The sequence below is a fragment of the Nansenia antarctica genome, assembly GCF_963989245.1.
Source record: "Nansenia antarctica genome assembly, chromosome: 4".
NCBI lineage: Eukaryota > Metazoa > Chordata > Actinopteri > Argentiniformes > Microstomatidae > Nansenia > Nansenia antarctica.
The window spans coordinates 52270825-52293265 of record NC_137689.1 but is presented as its reverse complement, the minus strand read 5'-3'; the positions used below and the strand labels follow the sequence as shown (position 1 = coordinate 52293265).

General features: G+C 43.5%; 2 protein-coding genes across 2 annotated transcripts; both read left to right on the top strand.

Moving 5' to 3' along the window:
• The first annotated feature begins 2454 nt into the window (after positions 1 to 2454).
• On the top strand, positions 2455 to 9702 carry hsdl2 (hydroxysteroid dehydrogenase like 2). Its single transcript, XM_080528386.1, has 11 exons — positions 2455 to 2655; positions 3470 to 3633; positions 4032 to 4130; positions 4554 to 4668; positions 5326 to 5429; positions 5803 to 5901; positions 6051 to 6245; positions 6627 to 6698; positions 8677 to 8823; positions 8982 to 9110; positions 9258 to 9702. The coding sequence occupies exons 1-11, from the start codon at positions 2639 to 2641 to the stop codon at positions 9368 to 9370; spliced, it is 1254 nt and encodes a 417-aa protein (XP_080384512.1). The 5' UTR covers positions 2455 to 2638; the 3' UTR covers positions 9371 to 9702.
• Positions 9703 to 9814: 112 nt separating this feature from the next.
• Positions 9815 to 20876, top strand: kiaa1958 (KIAA1958 ortholog). Its single transcript, XM_080529440.1, has 5 exons — positions 9815 to 9969; positions 10509 to 11622; positions 18206 to 18385; positions 18553 to 18750; positions 20156 to 20876. Exons 2-5 carry the CDS (start codon positions 10524 to 10526, stop codon positions 20461 to 20463), a joined length of 1785 nt encoding a protein of 594 aa, XP_080385566.1. The 5' UTR covers positions 9815 to 9969; positions 10509 to 10523; the 3' UTR covers positions 20464 to 20876.
• The last annotated feature ends 1565 nt before the right edge of the window (positions 20877 to 22441 follow it).

Below are 22441 nucleotides of genomic sequence, written 5' to 3'. Positions count from 1 at the left end.
CTGGATCTGACACAAGAGGAGAGAGCTGCAGACGGACAAGACGTGTCGAGAGGGTGAGAGCATCAGACTGACCCCGGCCCTAGGCCGCAGTGAGACGGAGAGAGAGAACCCGGCAGCCCTAGAGGGAAACCCTGTAGCCACCTCCAACCCACCCTCCGACCCGCTCCGACCCCACGCCCACGGAGCCAACCTGTCAGCCCTCCTACCCCCGGCCTACAACGAGCCGCAGCCCTCACTCGGAGTCTATAGTCCCGGGAGACCTTAGAGGCCCGACTGAGCCTAAGTTGGACTCAAACTCCTCTACTGAGAGGTGACCTTCATTAGACACGCCCGGGGAGCAGAGAAACGTACCTGACGCATCGAGAGGGTGCGAGCCGGTCTCTCCGGCAGTACAATTCTCTGGCCAAGAGGATTTATATGTTTTTTCTGCCGCCAGTCCGACCCGGGGAAAGAGCCCGACAGCCACCGAGTGGAGCTGGCTAGACCCCCCCCCCCAACCCACGCCGACGGAGCCACCCCGGGGCACAGACCCACCCTACCCAGGGTACCCTGCACGCAGTCCCAGCACTGGAGCCCCTGGTGGAGCCATACCCCCTCGGACACTTTAGACGGCAGACGGCCATTTGAGTTAGCTTCATGCCCTGTACTCATTATTTTGTATTAAATACACCGGTGAGACTGAACTGACACTCCCTGTTGCAGGTGTCTGTTCTTACCCTGGTTGTGCTTGATATATCCAGTCCTAAGTAGTGGATACGTGTGTGTGTGTGTGTGTGTGTGTGTGTGTGTGTGTGTGTGTTGTGCACCTGAAGTAGTCATAGGAGAACTCCTCCAGTGTGTAGGGCTTGACCCTGTCCTCACTCTCGGCCTGGCTGAGCTGTGTCAGAGCTGTGTCGGCGGACTCTCTCCTCTGGGCTGGAGTCATCGTCACCAGAGACTATGGAGCAGGGAGAGAGAGGTGGAGCAGGGAGAGAGAGGTGGAGCAGGGAGAGAGAGGTGGAGCAGAGAGAGAGAGGTGGAGCAGGGAGAGAGAGGTGGAGCAGAGAGAGAGAGGTGGAGCAGAGAGAGAGAGGTGGAGCAGGGAGAGAGAGGTGGAGCAGGGAGAGAGAGGTGGAGCAGGGAGAGAGAGGTGGAGCAGAGAGAGAGAGGTGGAGCAGGGAGAGAGAGGTGGAGCAGAGAGAGAGAGGTGGAGCAGAGAGAGAGGTGGAGCAGGGAGAGAGAGAGGTGGAGCAGAGGGAGAGAGGTGGAGCAGGGAGAGAGAGAGGTGGAGCAGAGAGAGAGAGGTGGAGCAGAGAGAGAGGTGGAGCAGAGGGAGAGAGAGGTGGAGCAGGGAGAGAGAGGTGGAGCAGAGAGAGAGAGGTGGAGCAGAGGGAGAGAGAGGTGGAGCAGGGAGAGAGAGGTGGAGCAGGGAGAGAGAGGTGGAGCAGAGAGAGAGAGGTGGAGCAGGGAGAGAGAGGTGGAGCAGAGAGAGAGAGGTGGAGCAGAGAGAGAGGTGGAGCAGGGAGAGAGAGGTGGAGCAGGGAGAGAGAGGTGGAGCAGAGAGAGAGAGGTGGAGCAGGGAGAGAGAGGTGGAGCAGAGAGAGAGAGGTGGAGCAGGGAGAGAGAGGTGGAGCAGAGAGAGAGAGGTGGAGCAGAGAGAGAGGTGGAGCAGAGAGAGAGAGGTGGAGCAGAGAGAGAGAGGTGGAGCAGGGAGAGAGAGGTGGAGCCGGGAGAGAGAGGTGAAGCCTCTAAGGACACTAACGTTTCAGTCATCCTCCTATTTGTGAGTAACTGTTTTTTTACTGCTCCTATGGTGAGTTACTTATTTTCTATATTTTTATTTATAACGTAAAATGTGTTTTTAAGTTAAACAATTTAGGCTACTCACTGCCTTGTTTAAGAGGATTGTTATCTGACTGTAGTGTCTAGTTTGAATGTGAATGAATGAATGTGTGCAATAGCAACACAAATAAAGTTTTTTCCCCAAGGAAAACATGCTTGTTATTTCTGCCCTTTTTTTTTTTAAAGAAAAAAAAGCTTATCAATTAATCGATAATTGATCGTTAATTCTTGCGATTATCGAAAAATAAATGTTGATCGTTTGCCCAGCCCTAAACACAACACACACTTTAATATGAACACATTCTCAGTCAACATTGTGGAGACAAGCGGAATTGCGTATCGTAACCGAAATGTGCCGATATTCAGACTGTACTCTGGGGATGTGAAAACAGCGATACAAACATAGTCAAACATAGTCCTCTAGCCCCAGTTGGACGTCTTGTTGCTGTTTTGAGAAACACTGCCTGGTCTTCATTGGTCAAATCATCTGCTTGGCTAAAACAAAACAAAAACTGTAAACCCGCAGTGGCTAGTGGAATCTTGAACACGTGAATCTTTGGCACCGTAAACGGAAATGGGTCGAGTACGTCATCTTCGCCATCGCACACAAATATCTTTAACTGGGGGAAAGGTCATCATGTCATTGTTGCAGCCCAGGACCTATAGGAAGTAGCATAGCTGGATGTCACTAGTCCTGTGAAGTTGGAACTAATCTGCAGTTTCAATCTCGTACGCGAACGCAAGTGTAAATAGTCCTCACGTTCACCAGCATTGATCCACATCTTCTCCACCCTCTGCAGAGATCAGACGGCCCAGCATGTTGCAGAACACAGGGTGAGTTTAATACGGATCTTGCATAGCTAGCTAGCTAACTAGCGTTAGCTTCTCTCCTTGAAGTTCAAGATCTTTGCTGACGAAGTTGTGGACTGATCGTTATTATACGCTTATGAAATGTGTTGACAAATCGATGGCTGTGCAATGACCAAACAAAAGCATGGCGTGTAGTCTACAGTGAAGCAGGCTAGACCATGTCGTCTGTATGTGATTTAGCTGTTGGACACATCTTCCATGTCAATCTCACCTGCTGGGATAGCTAGATAGTCTCAACATGGATGTTCCACAGGTGGCCCAGTATTGCAACACTCAATTACATTGATTATTTCTAACTGGGATTATTATAATGGAATGTATTATTGTATAGTTTTGATACGGATGAGATGCGGGGCAAAGTTCACTGTCTGTCTGAGTGTGGCAGCAGATGACCTCTGCTCTACTAAACCATAACAGGTACAATGATAGTAGTGAAGGTCTTGTACACGGCCTCGATCCTCAAGAATGGCAAAAAAAAGTAGAGGGTTATTGTTTTTATTAATTCTCATAATCGTTATTGCTCACAGAAATGTGTGATGAGAACCAACATGAGTTACAGTAATGATGAATGTTATTGAGTCTATTAGGTTGACTTTTTAATATCAATCAGAATTGGACCTCCACTATGGGTTTGACCCCATTGCTGACAGATGGTTTGTTCGTTTCAGAACAATGAACAATTGAATGATAACATGATGATAAGTCATTGGACAGGACTTGCGTCTCTTGATGAGACACTGTGACGTTGCTCTGAAGGTGTACTGATTGTGATTTACAGAAAACTTGCAGGCTGTACCCTGTTCATCACTGGAGCAAGTCGTGGCATTGGGAAGGCCATTGCCCTTAAAGCTGCCAAGGATGGTGCCAATGTTGTCATAGCTGCTAAAACTGCACAGGCTCATCCCAAACTGCCTGGGACGATCTACACAGCTGCAGAAGAAAGTGAGTTGCTTGTGCTTTATCTTACCTTTAGAGTCAAAGGGATAACTGTGTTTTCTTTTTGCAAATGTGGCTCTTGCTTACCGTGTTCTTAACCATTTGACTCTATAACAACTTATGGATGCATGCTGGTAACTGGTGCAAAAACCTACTGACTGGCCCTGTGTGTCCCTGTTACTTGTAACCTGTGTTGTGACAAAGTTATTTGTAATAACGCACTAACGCAGTATGACTATACTACCAGTAATTCTTGAGTTTCATGACAATTCAAATGGAATGCCTCCTAGAATACATGACAGATTTTGTAAGCAATTATATGTGTACATATGTACCTCATGATGGAGGTTCAGGAAGGAAACTGTAAGCTGGTATTTCAATGCCTCTCCCTGTTTGTGTCCTAGTTGAAGCAGCGGGAGGAAAAGCCTTACCATGTATTGTTGATGTCAGAGATGAGGTGCAACTTGGAAAGGCAGTGGAAGAGGCAGTGCAGAAATTTGGAGGTAATCCACAGCCAAACACCCACCCACATACAGACCACACACCACACATACCACACACCACACATACCATACACACCACACACCTGGAGGGTATTACATCAATGTCGCTAAAGGATAATCCAGGCTTATTTTTATCAATCTTGCGAAATTGAATAAGCCTGGATTTTCCTTTAGCGACATTGATGGAATACCCCCCTGATGAAACACTGCTTTAAATGTTATTATAATGGTCATATTGATCAATGGAAAATGTCATAATAGATGTGTTTAGAGGTGTATGTCCTCCGATTATCAATGAATTCAGCAGACGGTTAATGCCCTGTCGATCGATGAATGCTCAGTACATGTAGCCTATTTATTTTCTCATGCATGTATTGTATTAATGTTAACATTGTATTGTGTTCTGTCTTGGTTGTTTTATAGGTATTGATATTCTGGTAAACAATGCTAGTGCCATCAACCTGACAGGAACTCTGGAGACGTCCATGAAGAAAGTGGATCTTATGTTGGGTGTCAATCTCAGAGGGACCTATTTGACGTGAGTCAACCCTCATTACACATAATTACCAGAATGGTTGTGTGAATGGTTTTGTCAATTAATACTTTCAGCCTAATCACGGTATTACATTAGAAAACCGCACTTGGGGTTTGAATTGAGTTGCCTTACTTTTAGATGACTTTTTCACCAATTGGGGGGTCATTGGTTTATGTAGGAGTAGGATTCTCCTATGTCTGTGTGCAAACAGGTAGCAATGCACACTTGCCTACACCCCTCAATTCTTGCCATCTGCTTACATTTGTAACACAGTGTTAGGGTTAGGCATGGCATGACAATGTTATACTGTACATCTCAAGGGATTTAATTCTGTCACCAGAATTGACATGCCATGACTTTAATAAACATACAGTCGTCCTGGATCATATAAGTGGATGATCATGAACATGAACGTGAGAGGGTAGCTACTGTATTGTTTGTGCTGCTGTTGCCTCAGGTCACTTGGATGAACAAAGGATGAAGTGCTTCCAAATGTGTTATTTCTATTGCAACAACGTCTCAATCTAGATGAAGACCTGATGGTGGAAACATTGTTGCAATAAAAACGCACATGTTTGTGTATGAATACACATTTTCATTACTTCTCTTTGTACTACTTGTTGTTTTATATATTCTGATCTTGAATTGTTGTTTTATCAGGTCAAAACTCTGCGTCCCACATCTTTTGAAGAGCAAAAACCCTCACATCCTTAACCTCAGTCCACCACTCAACCTTAACCCCATCTGGTTCAAAAACCATACAGGTACATTACAGTAGTTTGGTTACAGAGTGACTGGGAGGCTGTATTTAATCTAAACCAATAGCTGAGTTTCTGGGGTCAGTCAGCAACCAAAACATTTTTTAACTACAAGAACACAAGGTTGGATTCATGTTTACTATTTGAAATAGAAAGAACATGGAGTGCATGGTGATTCAACCATATCGTCTTGTAGTACAAGAACACTGTTGTTTTACAGCTTATCACCAACCAGTTTTGATAGAATACGACCTGTTGTGTCTGTTGGAAAAGGCTGAACTTGTAATTAATTTACTGTTGTAAATGATTGACTTTATATATATCTTCTTAAAATTATTTAATCAAGTGTGCTTTATCTTTTTTTGCAACATTCTCTCAGCATACACAATGGCAAAGTATGGAATGTCTATGTGTGTGCTGGGCATGGCTGAAGAATTCAGAGGGTCGATCGCCGTGAATGCCTTATGGCCTAAGACAGGTAAGTGCTGCTTTATGATCTCTTTTACAGTATTACTGGTCTCAGTACACACAAACAGGCTATTTGGCCAGGAGTAAGATGATTGTCACTTTTTCATTGTTTAAAACACATTGTGCCTGATTGTTGTATCATGCTGTCCTCTGCTCCAGCCATCCACACTGCTGCTATGGACATGATGGGTGGTGATGATATAGGCAAACAGTGCAGGACGGTTGACATCATGTCAGACGCTGCCTACTCCATCCTCTGTAAGCCTACCTCCTACACTGGAAACTTTGTCATTGATGAGGAGCTGCTGAAGACAGAGGGCATTAAAGACTTTGATGTATATGCAGTCGCTCCAGGTACGTGCACAGAGATGCTGGAAATGTTGAATTTAATGTTGCGCATTTTGGAAAATAGTATATCTGACCCCGATAGGTCGAGGCTAGAGTAGGAAGGACGCCGCCTGTCGTAAGATAATCATATAATCAACATGCTTCCATCATTAGCGAGCAAATATCTCCCCAAATCCAATAAGTACTCCGAAAGGACACATACCTGCCACAAAGTTGCTCGTAATTTGAGTAATTGTGCTTGTAATTCATTATCTTGACATTTAGATAAAAAAAAGATATACTGTAAATATATTACCGGTAGTTCAGTGTCTGTTGAATGACTGGCACATACTGTACCTGAGTATAGGTGAAAGTGCATTTTGAGACATGGTTTGGCTGTGTCCACAGGACATTCACTACTGCCTGACTTCTTCCTGGATGAGGAGCCTGAGGATCTGGTGAAGCACATTGAGGATCACGGTGAGCACAGAGAACCTATGGACCATATCAAGAGAAATATGGGATTGATGAGTGTACAATGCATCATAACGTTTGTGACGCATTCTAATGCCGGGATCCGATCTGACTTTTCTTTTGAGAAATGTAAATACATTTCAGCGTTGTTGAAAATCAATGACACATCACTAGTCAACTAACACAGCTTGTTTTGTGAGCCTGCTAACAATGTAAAGTAGTGTTATAGTTAACTAGGTAGTAGTGGGGATTACTCATCGAATCCATTTTGTTGCAGTATTTTGGCTTGACTAGCGAGTTTGTGTTATGATTTTCAACAACGTTGAAACGTAGTTCCGTGTTTCAAAAGAAAAGTCTGAACATTCGACATGCGGACCAAATGATCAGACTGTGTCACATTTATCTTTGATAATGGTCAATAAAGGCCTCATATGCAAACATTAGACGATGTGGGCAATATATACAGATACAGAATACTTTAGCACCCAGTCCACGGTTCACAAATGCAAGTCCAACAAGTTAAACAAGTTTAAGAACAGTTCAAGAGATGCATAAGTTCACAGTTCAAGTTTAAGAACAGATTCAAGGGGTGCATAAAAGTGCATACTAGTCAAGTAAACTCATCACACCACTGGACAAAAGTAGGAAGCAACTCTCGGTGTACAGAATGAAGAGCAGTGGTGAGAGCACGCAGCCCTGGGGGGAACCTGTGTTAGAGACCATCATGTTAGACAATTGACCATTTACTAAAACTCTCTGGGCCGGTTTCAGAGACAAGGCTTAAGCCTAGTCCTGGACTAAATCACACTTTCAATGTAAAATCTCCATTGAAGATGTTTTTTAGTATAGGATTAGGCTTAAGCCTTGTCTGTGAAACCGGCCCTCTGTGTTCTGTCAGTTAGAAAGTTTAAGCACAGTAATGACAGTTGGTCGGGTCAGTTAAAATAGGAGATGAGGGTCTGGGTCAGGATATGTGGCTGCATCTTATTAAAGCCTGAAGAAAAATGTGCAAATAACAGCCTAGCATGAGATTTAGGTGTTTCCAGGTGTTTGTACACTTTGTCTAGAGTAAAGAGTTTGGCGTCAACACCTCTACCGGCTTGATACGCGAACTGAAGAGGGTCTAACTTGTCTGTCACCCGAGAGACTACCTCTTCCTTTACTATCTTCTCCAGCTTTTTCATAACTATGGATGTTAAAGCAACCGGTCTGAATTCGCTTAGCTCCTTAGGGTTTTTAACCTTTGGAATGGGAATAATTATAGATCCTTTCCAAATGGCAGGCAGTTGGCAGCGTTCAACACACATTTGGAAGAGCTCTGTAAAAACCCCACTAAGTTGGTCAGCACAGTGACGCAAGGTACGGCCACAGATAGCATCAGGTCCAGCTGCCTTCCTGAAGTTAGTTTTCTTAAACAAGCGAGTAACCTGCTCCTCAGATATCACTATATCATTTTGGGGCACAAGGGTGTCTCTATATGTGTCTCTATATTTAAGATATATGATGAGAGGTTAAAAGCATGTGTAAACATTTTAAAATAAGAATGTACTGAAACCCTGTCTGTTTGTATAGGCAGCTCACACTTAGCTCTAATGCACACACATACCCCATCAGACATGCCATCAGTAGTAACTACACAATTCCAAAAACCAAAACAAATTCTAAACATTTGCAGTGCTGCATAGAGCTATGGTTGAATGGAACTCCCTTCCAGGCCATTATCTCTAAAACCCAGAATAAAGTTAGTTTCAAAAAACAAGTTAAACAACACCTCATGGCTGTTCACATTTAGGTCTTTGCTGACCAATTTAATCTAATGTTTGTTATTTGTTGTTTTGTGTGTTGATGGTTTATTTTTTGTGTATGTTTTGTGTGGACCCCCGGAAGACTAGCTGGTGTTTTGCATCAGCTAATGGTAATCCTGATAAAATCAAATCCCTTGTAATTAATGTATTGTTAAGTTCATTCTGTTTTGTGTCCATAGGTGGCACCTCCTTTTTTAAGGGTGGGAAACCTACAGGATCAACAGCGGTTGGTGGACCCATACAGGACACGTTCAACATCATCAAGGGTGTCCTCAATCCTGACATTGTCAAAAGCACCCAGGGAGTGTACAAGTTTGATCTGTCTGGTAAGAGTCTTTTCAAAATTTGCTATTGAAAATGATGTTTATATTTAGTAACATTGAAACTCAAAATGTGAATATGTTGATCTAAGTAAATGCTGGGTCAGTGTTGGCCATTTGGTAACGTACTGCTACTGTCTCTCTGTCTACATTGTGAATTTAAGGTGAGCATGCAGGAATCTGGTACCTTGACCTGAAGAACGACGCAGGCAGCGCAGGAAGTGGGGAGCCTCCTGTCAAAGCCGACGTGGTAATGAACATGGACAGCGCTGACTTCATCAAGATGTTTGCAGGTCAGTGTGTGTCAGACAGCTGTTTACTAGCAAGGAGTCAGAGTTCACATTAAAAACCTTAATCTTATGTCATACTACAGGGTATGAATTCTTATCTAGTCTACATTATACTGTAGTGTTCTCAGTATTGTTATGCTTTGTTTACAGGTCAACTAAAGCCAACCATGGCTTTCATGTCTGGAAAGTTGAAGATCAAGGGAGATATGACCATGGCTATCAAGATGGAGAAGATGATGTCAATGATGAAGTCTAAACTCTAATCGAAATAATAAATAGTTGAATAAAGAACAAACATCCGATTAATGTGCACAGTTTAATCCCAACGTGTGTGTAATAAACTGTTCACCTTTTCTAACATGCAGTTTCTAATAAACCAGTATTCTAATTGTACAGCTGTTAAAAATCTATCAATTGTTATCTCATTCTTGGGTTTTCCTTTCTTTGGGTAATACCTGCAAATAAAGACTCAAGAAACACTGTCGGAGTAATAATGGTCTAACAACCAGAAAGTGAATAGAAATGCTGTAGTAGCTGTGGATTTCAGGTGATGGCTCACTTGACATCATGATTCATGGGTGGAAAAATAAAAGAAATTGAAGAAAATAAAGGCGATGATTGTATCAATTCTTGATAACGCGTTATGTCATTAAATGTCCAAGTATATCCGGTCTCCACCGGAAGAGGCAAAGTGCTCGTGCGGAATATCTTATTATTTTAATGTGTTGGGGGGAAAAACGAAACATTACCGCTGTGGAAGTGTCTGTCATCCTCTGGCAGGTGTAAGACACGGCCATACATGTTGGTGTTATGAAAACAGTTGATTCATGTATGTATAAAGAAGTACATTCTCCGCTGTCAGGTAAATGTTTCTGGTCTTTGTTCTAGATATAGCACGAATCTGCTAGCTACCATGCTAGCCACTACGAGCCAGTCACGTCGTTATTATTATATATCATTATAACACTAACGTTACCATGCTTCACATATCTACTGGCAGCAGAAGTATTGTTACCGGTTGCTTGATGAGCACTGATATGACTGATATTATGCCACAAGCAGCTCAAACAGTAACGTTAGCTAGGTAAGCAAACAAGTCAGCAATGTTTAGCCTTGAATGACATGCAGCCCTTTTGGTCCTCCGGCACTGAGCTCTCTGCCACATCATGAGGATTATGTTTTTGAGGTTTTAAATGACCTTTCCAATGCGCTATAAGCATTTTTTGAAGTAGCTGGGAGACCGATGTTGCTAGCTAGCTTTTCAACAACGTTAGCTAGGTAGATGTAGCTAGCTAGATGAGTCACATCATGTCAGTCTGCATACCCAAGCTCATGTCATGTTACCTTTTGTCAGAATGTGCTTTTGATATGAATAATCTTGAAATGTCTGTATTTCTGTAGGGGGAAGACGTCACGATGGAAGACTGCTTGCACACATCTTCAGATAACCTGTCCAAGTTGGTCCGCTGGGCCCACAGTCATGGTACCATCTGTGCCCTCATCCCCAACCTCAAGCATCTCCTCACAGAGGGTTCCCATGGCAACCTCACCGCTATGTGGGGTTGCAGCGCGGGCCATGCCTACCATTGGCCCCTGACTGCCACCTGCAAGAAGGAGCGCACCTCGTGCTACCAGGACAACCGCAGCATCAACTCCGACAGCCTCAGCCTCCAGGGAGGTGCCTCGGCCCTCCAGAGCCCTGCAGGAGAGAGGTTCCTGGGCAGGTCCACCAAGGCCAAGGGGGACAGCAGCCAAACCCACGACGACTCCTGTGACTTCTCCAACTGCAGTGAACCCTCCGAGGGGGACGACAACACGGAGGAGTACAACAGCAACCTTTTTGACATTGTCTGCGAGTCCTCGGCAACTGACGAAGACGGAGATTATGAGCCGCACCACACTTCTAGGAAAAGGGGCCTCCCGCCAGGGGTCATGCCTGGCCAGCAGAGGCCAGGGGACAGGGCTGGGGACAGTTTGGTCAAAAAGATCAAACAAGAGACAGCTGAAGACTATTACACAGTGGCCAACGCTCATCTTGCAGCAGGTGCTGACTCTGGCCAGGTGTCTCATTCAGCGTCCCAGTTGCAGAAGCCTAACCCCCAGTCACGGCCTTCCCTCTCCCAAACATTACCTCATAAACCCTCCCATGTGGATGGGGACTCCCTGGGGGTGTCCCCCTCACCAATGGGGCGGTCTTCCCCTCACACGCCCAAACTGCCACACGGTCCTGCTTCCAGCTCTCAGAGCAAGCCGCCATTGAACCATGCTTCTCCCAGACTCCAGGATCTATCCCTAGAGCCTACCCAGAGCTTCAGCACTGCCGGGACGGCTTCTCAGCTCCCAGGCCCCACTGAGCTGATGGAAGGCCTGGCCTCTGGTGACTTGTTGAAGTCTGAAGGAACCACGGGGGCCTTCGGGGACCTGTCGGCCTCCCCAGATGGCCTGAACTCTGACCTGGACCTGATGGCAGCGCAGGCCCTTTGTGCTGCCACAGAACTCAAAAGAGAAGCTACAGGTACAGTTCGTCTGTCTCTTTCTACTAACAGCCCTGACAACAAAGTCAAAGTACAAAGTCACTGGATCTCTTTACTGGCCTACTGTGTGATGTAGCACTCATTTTGTTTTGTTATGCTTAATCCCAGCTTGTTTGGTCTTATGACAAATCGGTGAACAGAGTGATTTATCCCTCATAAGCCTTATTATCCAAAAGTAGCTTTGTTTATTTGCAACATTGATAATACTGTTGATATTCTGCTTGTTTCAAGTGTGTAATTTTTGTCACAGTGGTCAGTTTAACACAGAATTTTACACCAAGTTAACCAATGGTTGCGGATAGACCATTGTTATTTCTGGAATGAAACCTACATGTTAAATGCATGTTAAAAGTCCATGACAATTACCCTTCTAGAGGCTAATGTACGGGCTACACTGTGTGCAAAGGTAATAGCTATATGTCTGTGTGTTTTTATGCTTGTATGTGTGAGTGTGTGTCTGTTGTCACAAGTGTTTCTTCATTGCCTTTTCCTGTATGCATCTGTATGTCTACCCTACCCTAACAAGACCGTGCAGCAGATTTATGCTGCTCTCCAATTAATTAAAAAGTCCAAACATTGATGGACCAATTACAGATCGCACCTTTAAGAAAGAATACAAAATAATATGTATATATAAGTCAGGGTTTCCGTTAGAAAAAATTGCCGCCGGACATCGTTTCCGGGAAGATTTCGATTTACCGGACAAACGTGATATATTCCGGTCATCATATTAAAATATAAAAAAAAAAAAAAAAAAAATCTAATATAGCTGTTTGTCACGGTGATTACTGTTGTGTAGCGGCCTATATATGCCATTTAATGTCTATTTCTCATCCGATACGATTAGATGCGAGCTATATAATATATAATAATATAACATGATTCGCATGCGCGCTATGCCATTATGTCCAGCGCTGAACGGGCGCCTCACTGGGAACTGAACAGACAGCATCGATCAATGAACGGACTCCACATTACGTTAACTGAAGTTTGTTAAATTGTTTGGGATTAATGTGAGTTTTCTATTTTCTCTTTCCAGTTTTACCCTTTTTTTTAATCAATAAAAAAACGTCATTTCTATAACCAGGTCTCGCTGGTTGGGAAGGCATTTCGTTTAGCTGCCTGTCAAATCATACTTAATCGGACTCGGGAGTATGACAATGAGGAGAACATAACTGTTTATTGAGAAACAATAGGCAGGCTGGGATACGTATATAAAGAAATACCACAATGTCTAGATGTATAACATTTTATTGAACAGTGCAAGCATGTAGGCTTCTGGCGTGACATCGTACCCCTAACGTTCTTAGGGCTTGTTTGAAAAGCTTAGACTGAAAGTTAGTGCCCTGGTCAGATTGTATAACAAGAGGAAGACTGAATGTGGAAAAAAACGTTGTTAAAGCTTTCACCACTGAGCTGGCTGATATGTTACGCAACAGAACAGCTTCTGGAAAACGAGTAGCAGCGCACATAATAGTGAGCAAATACTGACTTCCACTTTTAGTCCTAGGCAAAGGTCCAACACAATCAATTATTACACGTTCAAATGGCTCCCCTATAGCAGGAATGGGATGCAATGGTGCGGGTGGAATGGATTGATTAGGCTTACCCGCCATCTGACAAGTATGGCAACAGCGGCAGTGCTTGGCAACATCCGCCTTCAGTCCGGGCCAAAAGAAATGTTTCAATATCAGCTGATAAGTTTTAGTTATACCTAAATGTCCTGACCACTGGCTCTCATGTGCTACAGATAACACCTGTTGTCTATAACCCACAGGCACAACCACTTGTTTTACAGTATTCCACTCACAACCATTTGCATTAGGAGGAGACCATTTACGCATTAATATCCCATCGTTAAGGAAATAAACTACGTTGCCCCCTATTTCAGATTCCTCACTAGCTGCATGTAAAAAACATTTGTTTAATGACTGATCAGCTACTTGAGCGACACGCAATCGCTCGCCGGTTACAGGCAGAGATAGGCTGTCAGCGGATGGTATGGTAGGACTCGGGGAGGATGGTAACTCTACCACTTTCTCCCTGGGAGAAGCTGAAACAATCGGGTTCTCATCCCTTTCAGAAAAGGCTTGCATAATCACACTATCACAGAGAGAAACATCGCTATCCTCCTCTCTGCCTCGACTCGATTGTGCACGAGTTATAGCGCACACCGGAAACAACCGCTGTTTCGCATAGGCAGCCTACACATTAGGAGTCATCATCATGCCGGTGTCAAATCATATCATAATAAAAGAAATACATAGCCTATATATTCGTCTTTTTTAAAATAGAAGGAATCAGAATGTAAACTTTAGCGAATTGTATTCAAATTGTGCTTAGAGGGAATTATTTTCACCGGACATTTATGTCCGACGAGTTTTCAATTTGTCGGACTTCAACAACTTTTACCGGACAAAGTCCGGGAATTACCGGTTAACGGAAACCCTGATATAAGTATGTGACAGGTTTGATAGATCCATAATACAACATATTTCTTGGGAATTTGGAATTGATGAAGAATCCCTCCATAAGACATATGTCCGTGCTACATTTCCGGAAACTCGAACTGCATGTAGGCTGATATGTTTCTTTAATATTTATATTGAAGGACGTAGGTGTGAGTTTCATCAAATAAGAGAGCACATCTCAACCCAACAGTGCATACAATAGGATTAGCCTAGTTGATAATAGAGCTTGACCGATGCTGATTTATGTGGGGCAACGTTCATTTTGTGGGATGCTGTGGGTGATGACTGATGCAAAGTAAAGTCAATGGCTACCTGTTTTCGACAGTCTTTCTATTGTCTTAAAGCCAAGTCTGACCCGTTGGTCCACCAGACCTTTCGGCCATTTGAGCGGAAGTTCCTGGGAACGAGACTCATTTTGAAGATGTGTCTGTGTTCTTCCCATAGAGTTAGCCATATAACTAAAATCCTAGTGTTCTTCTTCCATCATACACAATCTTATAAAAAAAAATAGCTGCTTACTAAACCTTATTTTCTCAGTAGATGCAGCGTGAACTCTTCATTAAGGTTGTGTCATGTGTCATATCTTAGGACTGATATAAAATTGATTACACACACATTGGGATTAAACTGTGTATATATTTCGTTTCTAACTCGGAAACACACAATTACGCTTTGTGTTCCCAATGTTGTGCATATTTTGACGTTTCAGTTCGCGTAAGATGGAAATGGATGATACCCGTACACATTTTTCTTCAGTCTGACCAGGACATTTGAAATGAAGGTGAGTTGTAAGACATTAGAGAACCTTCTGGCTCCAATAGGTTCATATGTTATGTAATTAATTAGAATGCATGCATTAGCCTAGTTCATAGAGCACTAGTAAATACTGCATAATTTTACTCACAATATGGAAAAAAGTGAACTGAGTTTGTGATCATATTCGCAGGTTCACCAGACTGCAAGATGGAGTGTGGGCTACTTGAAGTGTCCTCTTGTTGAGTGACATGGTTAGTTTGTGTGTAACTCTCCAACTAAAGTACTCAAAACAAGACTAGAAATTGTTCAGCAATAAAACTGTTAAATTCACACTGTGATTCCGAATTAGTTGTTTTATGGTTGTATTCATCTTGAGACAGATGTTGAGGTTTGGTTCACTGCTGCCTAGTGTGCAATGTTTAAACCCTATTGAAGCTTGTATAGTATACTGAGCAACCCATTATTGTTCATTGCAAGTTATGACAGTTCGTTGTTTGGCAATTTCTGAGATATTCAAACCATAGAAGGTTGTTTTTTGTGCAGTAACATGTACAGTAAATACTACTACACTGCACTAGGAATGGACTATGTTATACAATGTGTAAATATACTGGAATAAAAGCTAAGTTCTTAAATGTTTCATAGTCAAGCTTTTTTTTTTGGGCATTGAAGACATTTGATGGAGAAAAAGTTGTAACTCTCCTACAAATCTATGTATTATTTATCTTTACAGACCTACTCTGGCCTACCACTTCAATTCCTTGCTCAAGCAGTGAACCTGTTGAGGAGAGAAGGAGGGTCGAAGAGTTTGTTGCTAGTATAGGTGAGTGGCCATATGATTGTATGAGGCTAGCTTTCAAGTGGCATTATTGTTGAAAGATTTTTTTTTTTACAATGCTGAAATTGATTGCGTGTAGCAATGTGGTGTGTTTTAGTTTCATGATTAGTTGTATAATTGTCCCCGCTCGAATCCACAGATCTTGCCCAGCTGCAAAGTCTCCAGACAGTCATCGGTCGGGTTCTGTCCTTCCGTGAGAGGAGAACGCCAGTAGGGGAGGTCCCCAGGCAGGGGCAGCAGCCCCGGGTCCAGCATTGGCCCCGACCCGTTCAGCCCCGGCCCCACCAACCCCACCAGCGCCAGCACCAAGAATCCCACCAGCCTCAGCCCCACCAGACCTTATCCCACCAGCCCCACCAACCTCAGCCACAGCAATCCCACCAGCCCCGGCCCCATCAACCTCAGCCCCAGCAATCCCACCAGCCTCAGCCCCACCAATCCCACCAGCCCCGGCCCCATCAACCTCAGCCCCAGCAATCCCACCAGCCTCAGCCCCACCAATCCCACCAGCCCCGGCCCCACCAACCTCAGCCCCAGCAATCCCACCAGCCCCGGCCCCACCAACCCCACCAGCGCCAGCCCCACCAGCCTCAGCCCCACCAGCCTCAGTCCCACCAATCCCACCAGCCCCAGCCCCAAGATTCCCACCAATCCCAGCCCCACCAGCGCCAGTTCCACCAATCCCACCAACCCCAGCCCCAGCCCCACCAACCCGACCAGCGCCAGCCTCAACAATCCCACCCTGACCAATCCCAACCCGACCCTGAGCTGCAGCAGTGTCTGCAGGGTCTACAGGAGCTGTACCCAGACTCGGGGGTCTTTGTGTCCTCCCACCAGCTGGCCGCCATGTTCCAGGAGGCCAGGGGGAACTGCATGCGCCTATTTCACCTGCTCTTCGAACACTTCTTCAGTGAGGATGACCTCATGGGGGCTGTGGCCTTCGGGAGGAGGGGCAAAGGCCCCTCAGGCAAGAAGATTTTGGATCGCCAAACAGTCGACGCAATCATAGGTGAATATGAGTGCTCTCTTACACTATCATGGAAACAAGCTTAAACTCTGCATGTTAATGTGCATATAGTGAGCTCTAATAACTGTCAAAGTTGTGTGTACTGCTGTAGGCATGTTATTAATTGTAAACATCTCAAATTGTTTCACTAACTGTATCATGGACTCCACAGCTTACGTGCTTCACTGCTCTGCGTTGGATGGATGGACGTCTGTTGAGTCGTCCAAGCTGAAGAAAGCCTGCATCAACAAGTGCAGGCTGAAAATGTGCCAGAGGAGGAAGTTAGCTGAGGCTCATTATTATCTGTCCTGATCTACTCCAGTCATAGTGTAAACTGCGTATTTTCTTAGTTTTCACCATTGTGGTGGTAAAGACTTCTTTGTAATATAGTTGCCTTGTGGCTTTAGATAATAGGCCCTTTTAGGGGAAAGAAACGTGACCAAAGGGAATTACAGTTACTGAGATCATACCAATGAACAGGGACGTTCGTCTTTTTGTGCTTTGTTCTTCTTCTTGAAGTGTTATGTTTTTAAGTTATTGGTCCTTGCTATGATTGAAGGCTATTACATAATAAAATGTTTGTTACACTGAAATAAATGGTCCATACCCCCCTATGGTTTGTCAAGAGATTATTTGTTGAACATGAAAAACTAAACCTAAGCACAGTCAAAGCTTAATCCATACTTATATAGTGACAATTATATTTTTGTGAGAACTTTTCTGTACTTGCATTCTAGAATGTGAATAGTGCAAGATTAGGCAAGAATTTCCCCCACTCCTCAAAACATGTATTGAGACAATATTGAGTCATACTGCAGCTCTCCCTTTTATGGAAAAATGCACCCCATGGCAAAGATTATTGCAATAATAAAGCAATGTTGCAATATGTTGGATCTGCAGGTGGGCTCCAGTTTCTCTTGGATATTGTGCTGTTTATTTTTCCATGTATTTTAGAGTCTGCTCTTCGGCCTTTGATAACCTATGCATGCAGCTAGCAAGTTTGCCACCTCATTTAGGTCCCACTGACTTTACATTAAAGGGGTAATATGATATTTGGAGAAAAAACTCTTAAATGTAGTGAGTAGTGTCACTTTCAGTGGTTTAAATGATTGCTATTTTGTTTAACATTTGCCTCTCCAAATTCAAATAATGTGAGGCTCAGTTTGAAAACAATAAAACCGCTTGAAATGTTTTGTTCCTCGTGGTCCTGATTTAAGTCATGCTCTTTCACTTGATTTCTCACTAATACCAGTGCTCATTATAAAGGGTGACAAATATGAAATGACAAATGTCCGCTATGTGTATCTAATCTGGATGGTTTTCTGCTTACCGGTACTTTGTCTATAAACTTCACCCTGGTCATTCTCTGGAAAAAGTTGTCCTCATAAACCAACGTCAACGCCTCAAATAATGTCAACATTGTACTGTACATGTTCAAAGCACACGTTTTCCTCACAGTAACCTGGGAAACCTGTGATTGTTTCGTTCACCAGCAAGCCCTGCCGTGTACGAGGTTGAGAGGCTGCGAGCGCTGCTGCATGCGGAGAGGAGTCGGAGCGTGCAGATGGGAGCGACGATCAGCAGCTTGAAGCAGGACAAGGAGCTACTGCAACACGAGCTCACCAAGAAGGCCGAACTCATCTGCGACTTCCTCTCAGACCAACTCCGTCCAGGTAGACAAGAGTAGTCAGAGTAGAGCAGACATTGAAAGAGGGTGTCAGTCTGACCAGTCAGCAGCATGATCTGCAATCTGTACCTCCCACAGACTAATTCTGGGGAAAAGCACTAGGAAGTATGATAGCTAAGTTGGCTTATCGTGATTTTGTTTTCTTCCCTTCAGATAAGAGAAGGGGTCATTCGTCCAGTCAGATGGAGCCAAGTAGCTCCAACATGGTCCCCTTCACTGATGACGGAGGAGTGTTCGAGTCCCCTGCTCTGTTTGACTCTTTCGAGGAGGTGGAGCTTCACCCCCTGGACCGCCACAGGATAATGAAGAGCTCAAAAAGGAGTAGAGATGGGGAGAACACCAGAGTTAGGAGTAAGTCACATACACATTATCCAACAGCATGTTAATGTTGTCAAACCTCCCCCCCCCCCACCCCTTTTCTCGGTCTAATGACATATTACAGTGCCCTCCATAAGTATTGGTAAGAGGAAGCATTTAGTCTTCTTTTACCTCTATTAACAGTTTGGATTTAAAACTTCAAACACTTTCCTAAAATCTTATCATCAAGAAATGAAATGCATGTTCAATGGGATTTAACTTTGAAGATTGGGTTAGAGTTAAAACTCCCTAGTTGCTATAGAAATATGTTTGGGTCGATGTCGTACTGTATGATGAAGCATACATTTTCTTGTACTCGAGCAGACAATATATATCTATACACTTCCAGTAATATCATCAATTAAGACAAGTTAGCCAGCTCTTGTGGCAGCATTACATGCCCTAACCATAGCACCCCCTCCACCATGTTTCAGCTATGAGGTGGTGTGCAGTAAATCAGATCCCTTTTTCTGCAAACGGTCCTCTTGCAATCACTGGTATATGATCTTTTTGTCATATCTATCCACAAGACCATTTTCCAGACCTCTGCAGGCTTTTTAGATACTTTTTGAGAATAACTAGTGGTTTGCACCTTGCAGTGAAGCCTCTATAAAGGCCGATTTAAGCTTCTGCGTCGAATTTACGTGCGTAGCCTACGTAGCCTACGTAAGGGGTCTCCAAGTTTATAGTTCTACGACGTTGGTCCGCGGACCGCGGACTGCGTCGCGTTGGTCGGTGTACTCATAGCGGCATAGAAAAATATGCTTTTCTTATTCTATCTCGCTTCCTGGTTGACGACTCCCGTTGACAGCGGGGGGAGAGAAAAGTTCTTCCCGGGAATTCGCTCCGCGCTGTGTCGACCGTGATAGGAGTGTCGTATCGACACCATTGAAATGGTTTCAGATTCCCTGTCCTCTCCCCTATCCGGACACGTTTGAATCGCGCTCCTTATAGGAAGGCTGTGCCTGACGCTTCCATAGGGCGCTCTACTCAAAGCGGCATAATAGCGATTTTTTTTTGTTATGCTTGTTGTAAATAATGATGCATTGAAATGACATTAAACTAAGATAATACGATGGTTATCATAATTTTTCAAATCTTTATTAATAAGTAATTACAGAAAAAGTAAATGACATTTCTGTCATGGCTTCCGCATTTTGGCACCTTTATATATAATTATTATTATATATATTATAATAATTATTATTAAGAATACTGGAAACTAGTATTAGATACTAGCTTATGTCTTTATCCTTAAATATGCTTACATAATTTATTTTATGTGATCTTTTTTTTTATCCTGGAACCCTCACTCACATTGGACACCTGGCATAAAAGAAGTATGTGTAATTGTGTAATTACATTCAGTTGAAAGTAATTCTCTCATTGTTTTCCGCAGTGAAAAACGTTGTCGGCGTCATAGCGCGGTACATGGCGGCGCTGCAGGAGTTCCGGCGGAGTGTCTCCATGAAGGTGGCCTTCGACCGCGTCGGAGTGGACCGCAACACCATCTCCCGGACGGCAGCCATCGCCGAGCTGAGCCTGGCCGCCCCGGAGGTGTTCCATGCTCTGACGCCTTGGGACGAGAAGGAGGAGACCCTGGCCCACTACGCCCACCGGTGCCGCCAAGCCATGGACGAAACCATCAAAGCCAAGATCAAAACCATGAAAGCCAAGGGAGACCTGCTGCCCATAGTCAGCAAATGATGACAAAGAACAAAGACTGTGTCCTTATGTTTGTTGTTATGGGGACATTGTGGTGTTAATGCCTTTTCACAGTGATCTGTCCTTATTTCTCCATTCCATCCCGGTTCACCCCCTCCGAATACACTTGGATAAGACTATAATGATAACACAAAACCATGTAGGATAAACACTACTAGAAATATTGTTGTGCACATAAATGGTTGATATATATTTTTGTTTTATGGATGATGTCTCAATGCTCGGCTGGTGCAGAAAAGCAAAGCAACAAATAATCATGTCAAATTAAATCAAATAATGTTTTTGGATGCATGTCCTTCCTTTCACTATTTACTTGTCATAATATCCTCAACTGTCTCCACGCGCCCTTTTCCTCCTATAACTCGCAAACTAGTGTCACGTTGTATGTCTGTGGATGTAGGTGCATTGTGTACAATGTTTCCAACTATTGATTTTGTGAATGGTTGTAACACGTCAGTGATCTGCAGCCTCTCTGGCTGTTAATGTTTAGAAATAAAAGCACCCAAAATCAAAAACTAGGCAGACATATCTGTTTTTGCATTTCACTACATTGAAATCATAAGGAATGGAAGCTTTTAGCAAAAAATACTAAATGAACTTGATTAAAGCTGCTAATATTCTGTGGAACTATGAAGCAGATTTAATAGCAGATCTTCAAGATGAAGCCCTGTGAAAACTATGTAACTATGTAATGTATAAGCACCCAGAGAAGGATCAGATGGATCTACCGCGAATACCAGTTGATCCAGTTACAACAAACATGTTTTACAGACAAACATTACTGGAAATACCAGTTTGATCCAGTTACAACAAACATTTTTTACAGACAAACATACAGCAGTGTACTGTAAGTCTCATACACAATGTCTGTCAGCAATATGACAGTAAAACACAGTCAGATTCTGTGTTCCATAACATCAAATGTTGTCTGTTTAATAGTAGATATGTCTATCTACAATGTTTCATCATTCCACCTTACTGAATAGGACAGAATCACTAGAAGTGTAGCATGAGCTGTGTAGGATGGAACATTGCAAATGCCTCAAGGCTAAATTCAAGGTCAAGGCAGTCATCAGTCATCAGAGAATGATAGCATTGCAGCACTCATAGCTTTCTGTGTTATCACGCATTTTCCAACTCTACGGGCATAGAAAGATTCGAACAAACGATATGAGACATCGACGTTTCAAACGGTATCGACTGACTCCCCTGGCTCATGGACTTAACATTTTAAAAACTCCTTACTTATGTTGAGACAGTGTTTCACTTCAATTGGAGATCTGTCACAAGAGATAATTAACTAAGGCAAGGCAACTAAGATGAATTAGTTGTAAGTTAGACAACATAATGCTGGGAGGACACAGAGTCTGTGTGGCTGGGCTGGTAGTTGCCGCTGCTGGTTCAGTGTATATGTATAAGAGGATCTGGGGCTCTAAAGAGGCCCCTGTTATCACTGATGAGCAAGGTAAGTTACAGTTAGCCAGTGGTTATACAACAAATGTCAATGTCATTATTGGTTCTTTTAAGTCCACAGAGTGGACAAAGTAGGTAGGTAATTTAGCTACGACAAGCATGGCTAGAATTTTACAAATCACATTATAGTACATCAATAACATCAATCCACTACAATAGAGTGCATTTATTAGTTCATAAATTATTACAAACTTGTGTGTTGTTGTGAACCAACTATTTAGCCTGTTGAAAATTCTATAAACCCTACCAATAAACATAATCATGTTTCATATTTCTAGTCCTGACCCTGGAGGATCTGGCCCACCGTGTGGGAAACCCAGACCTAGGTCAACCAGACCAAGAGCCATCCACTGTCCTCATCTATGAGGTAAGATCTTCCACTAGGAGAGAATTATGACGAGAATTATGTCTCTAGTCTAGGTTTATGTATGTTAGTAGAGAGACAGACATCATCAATACTTTATGTCCATGCATTCTGTACTACAGG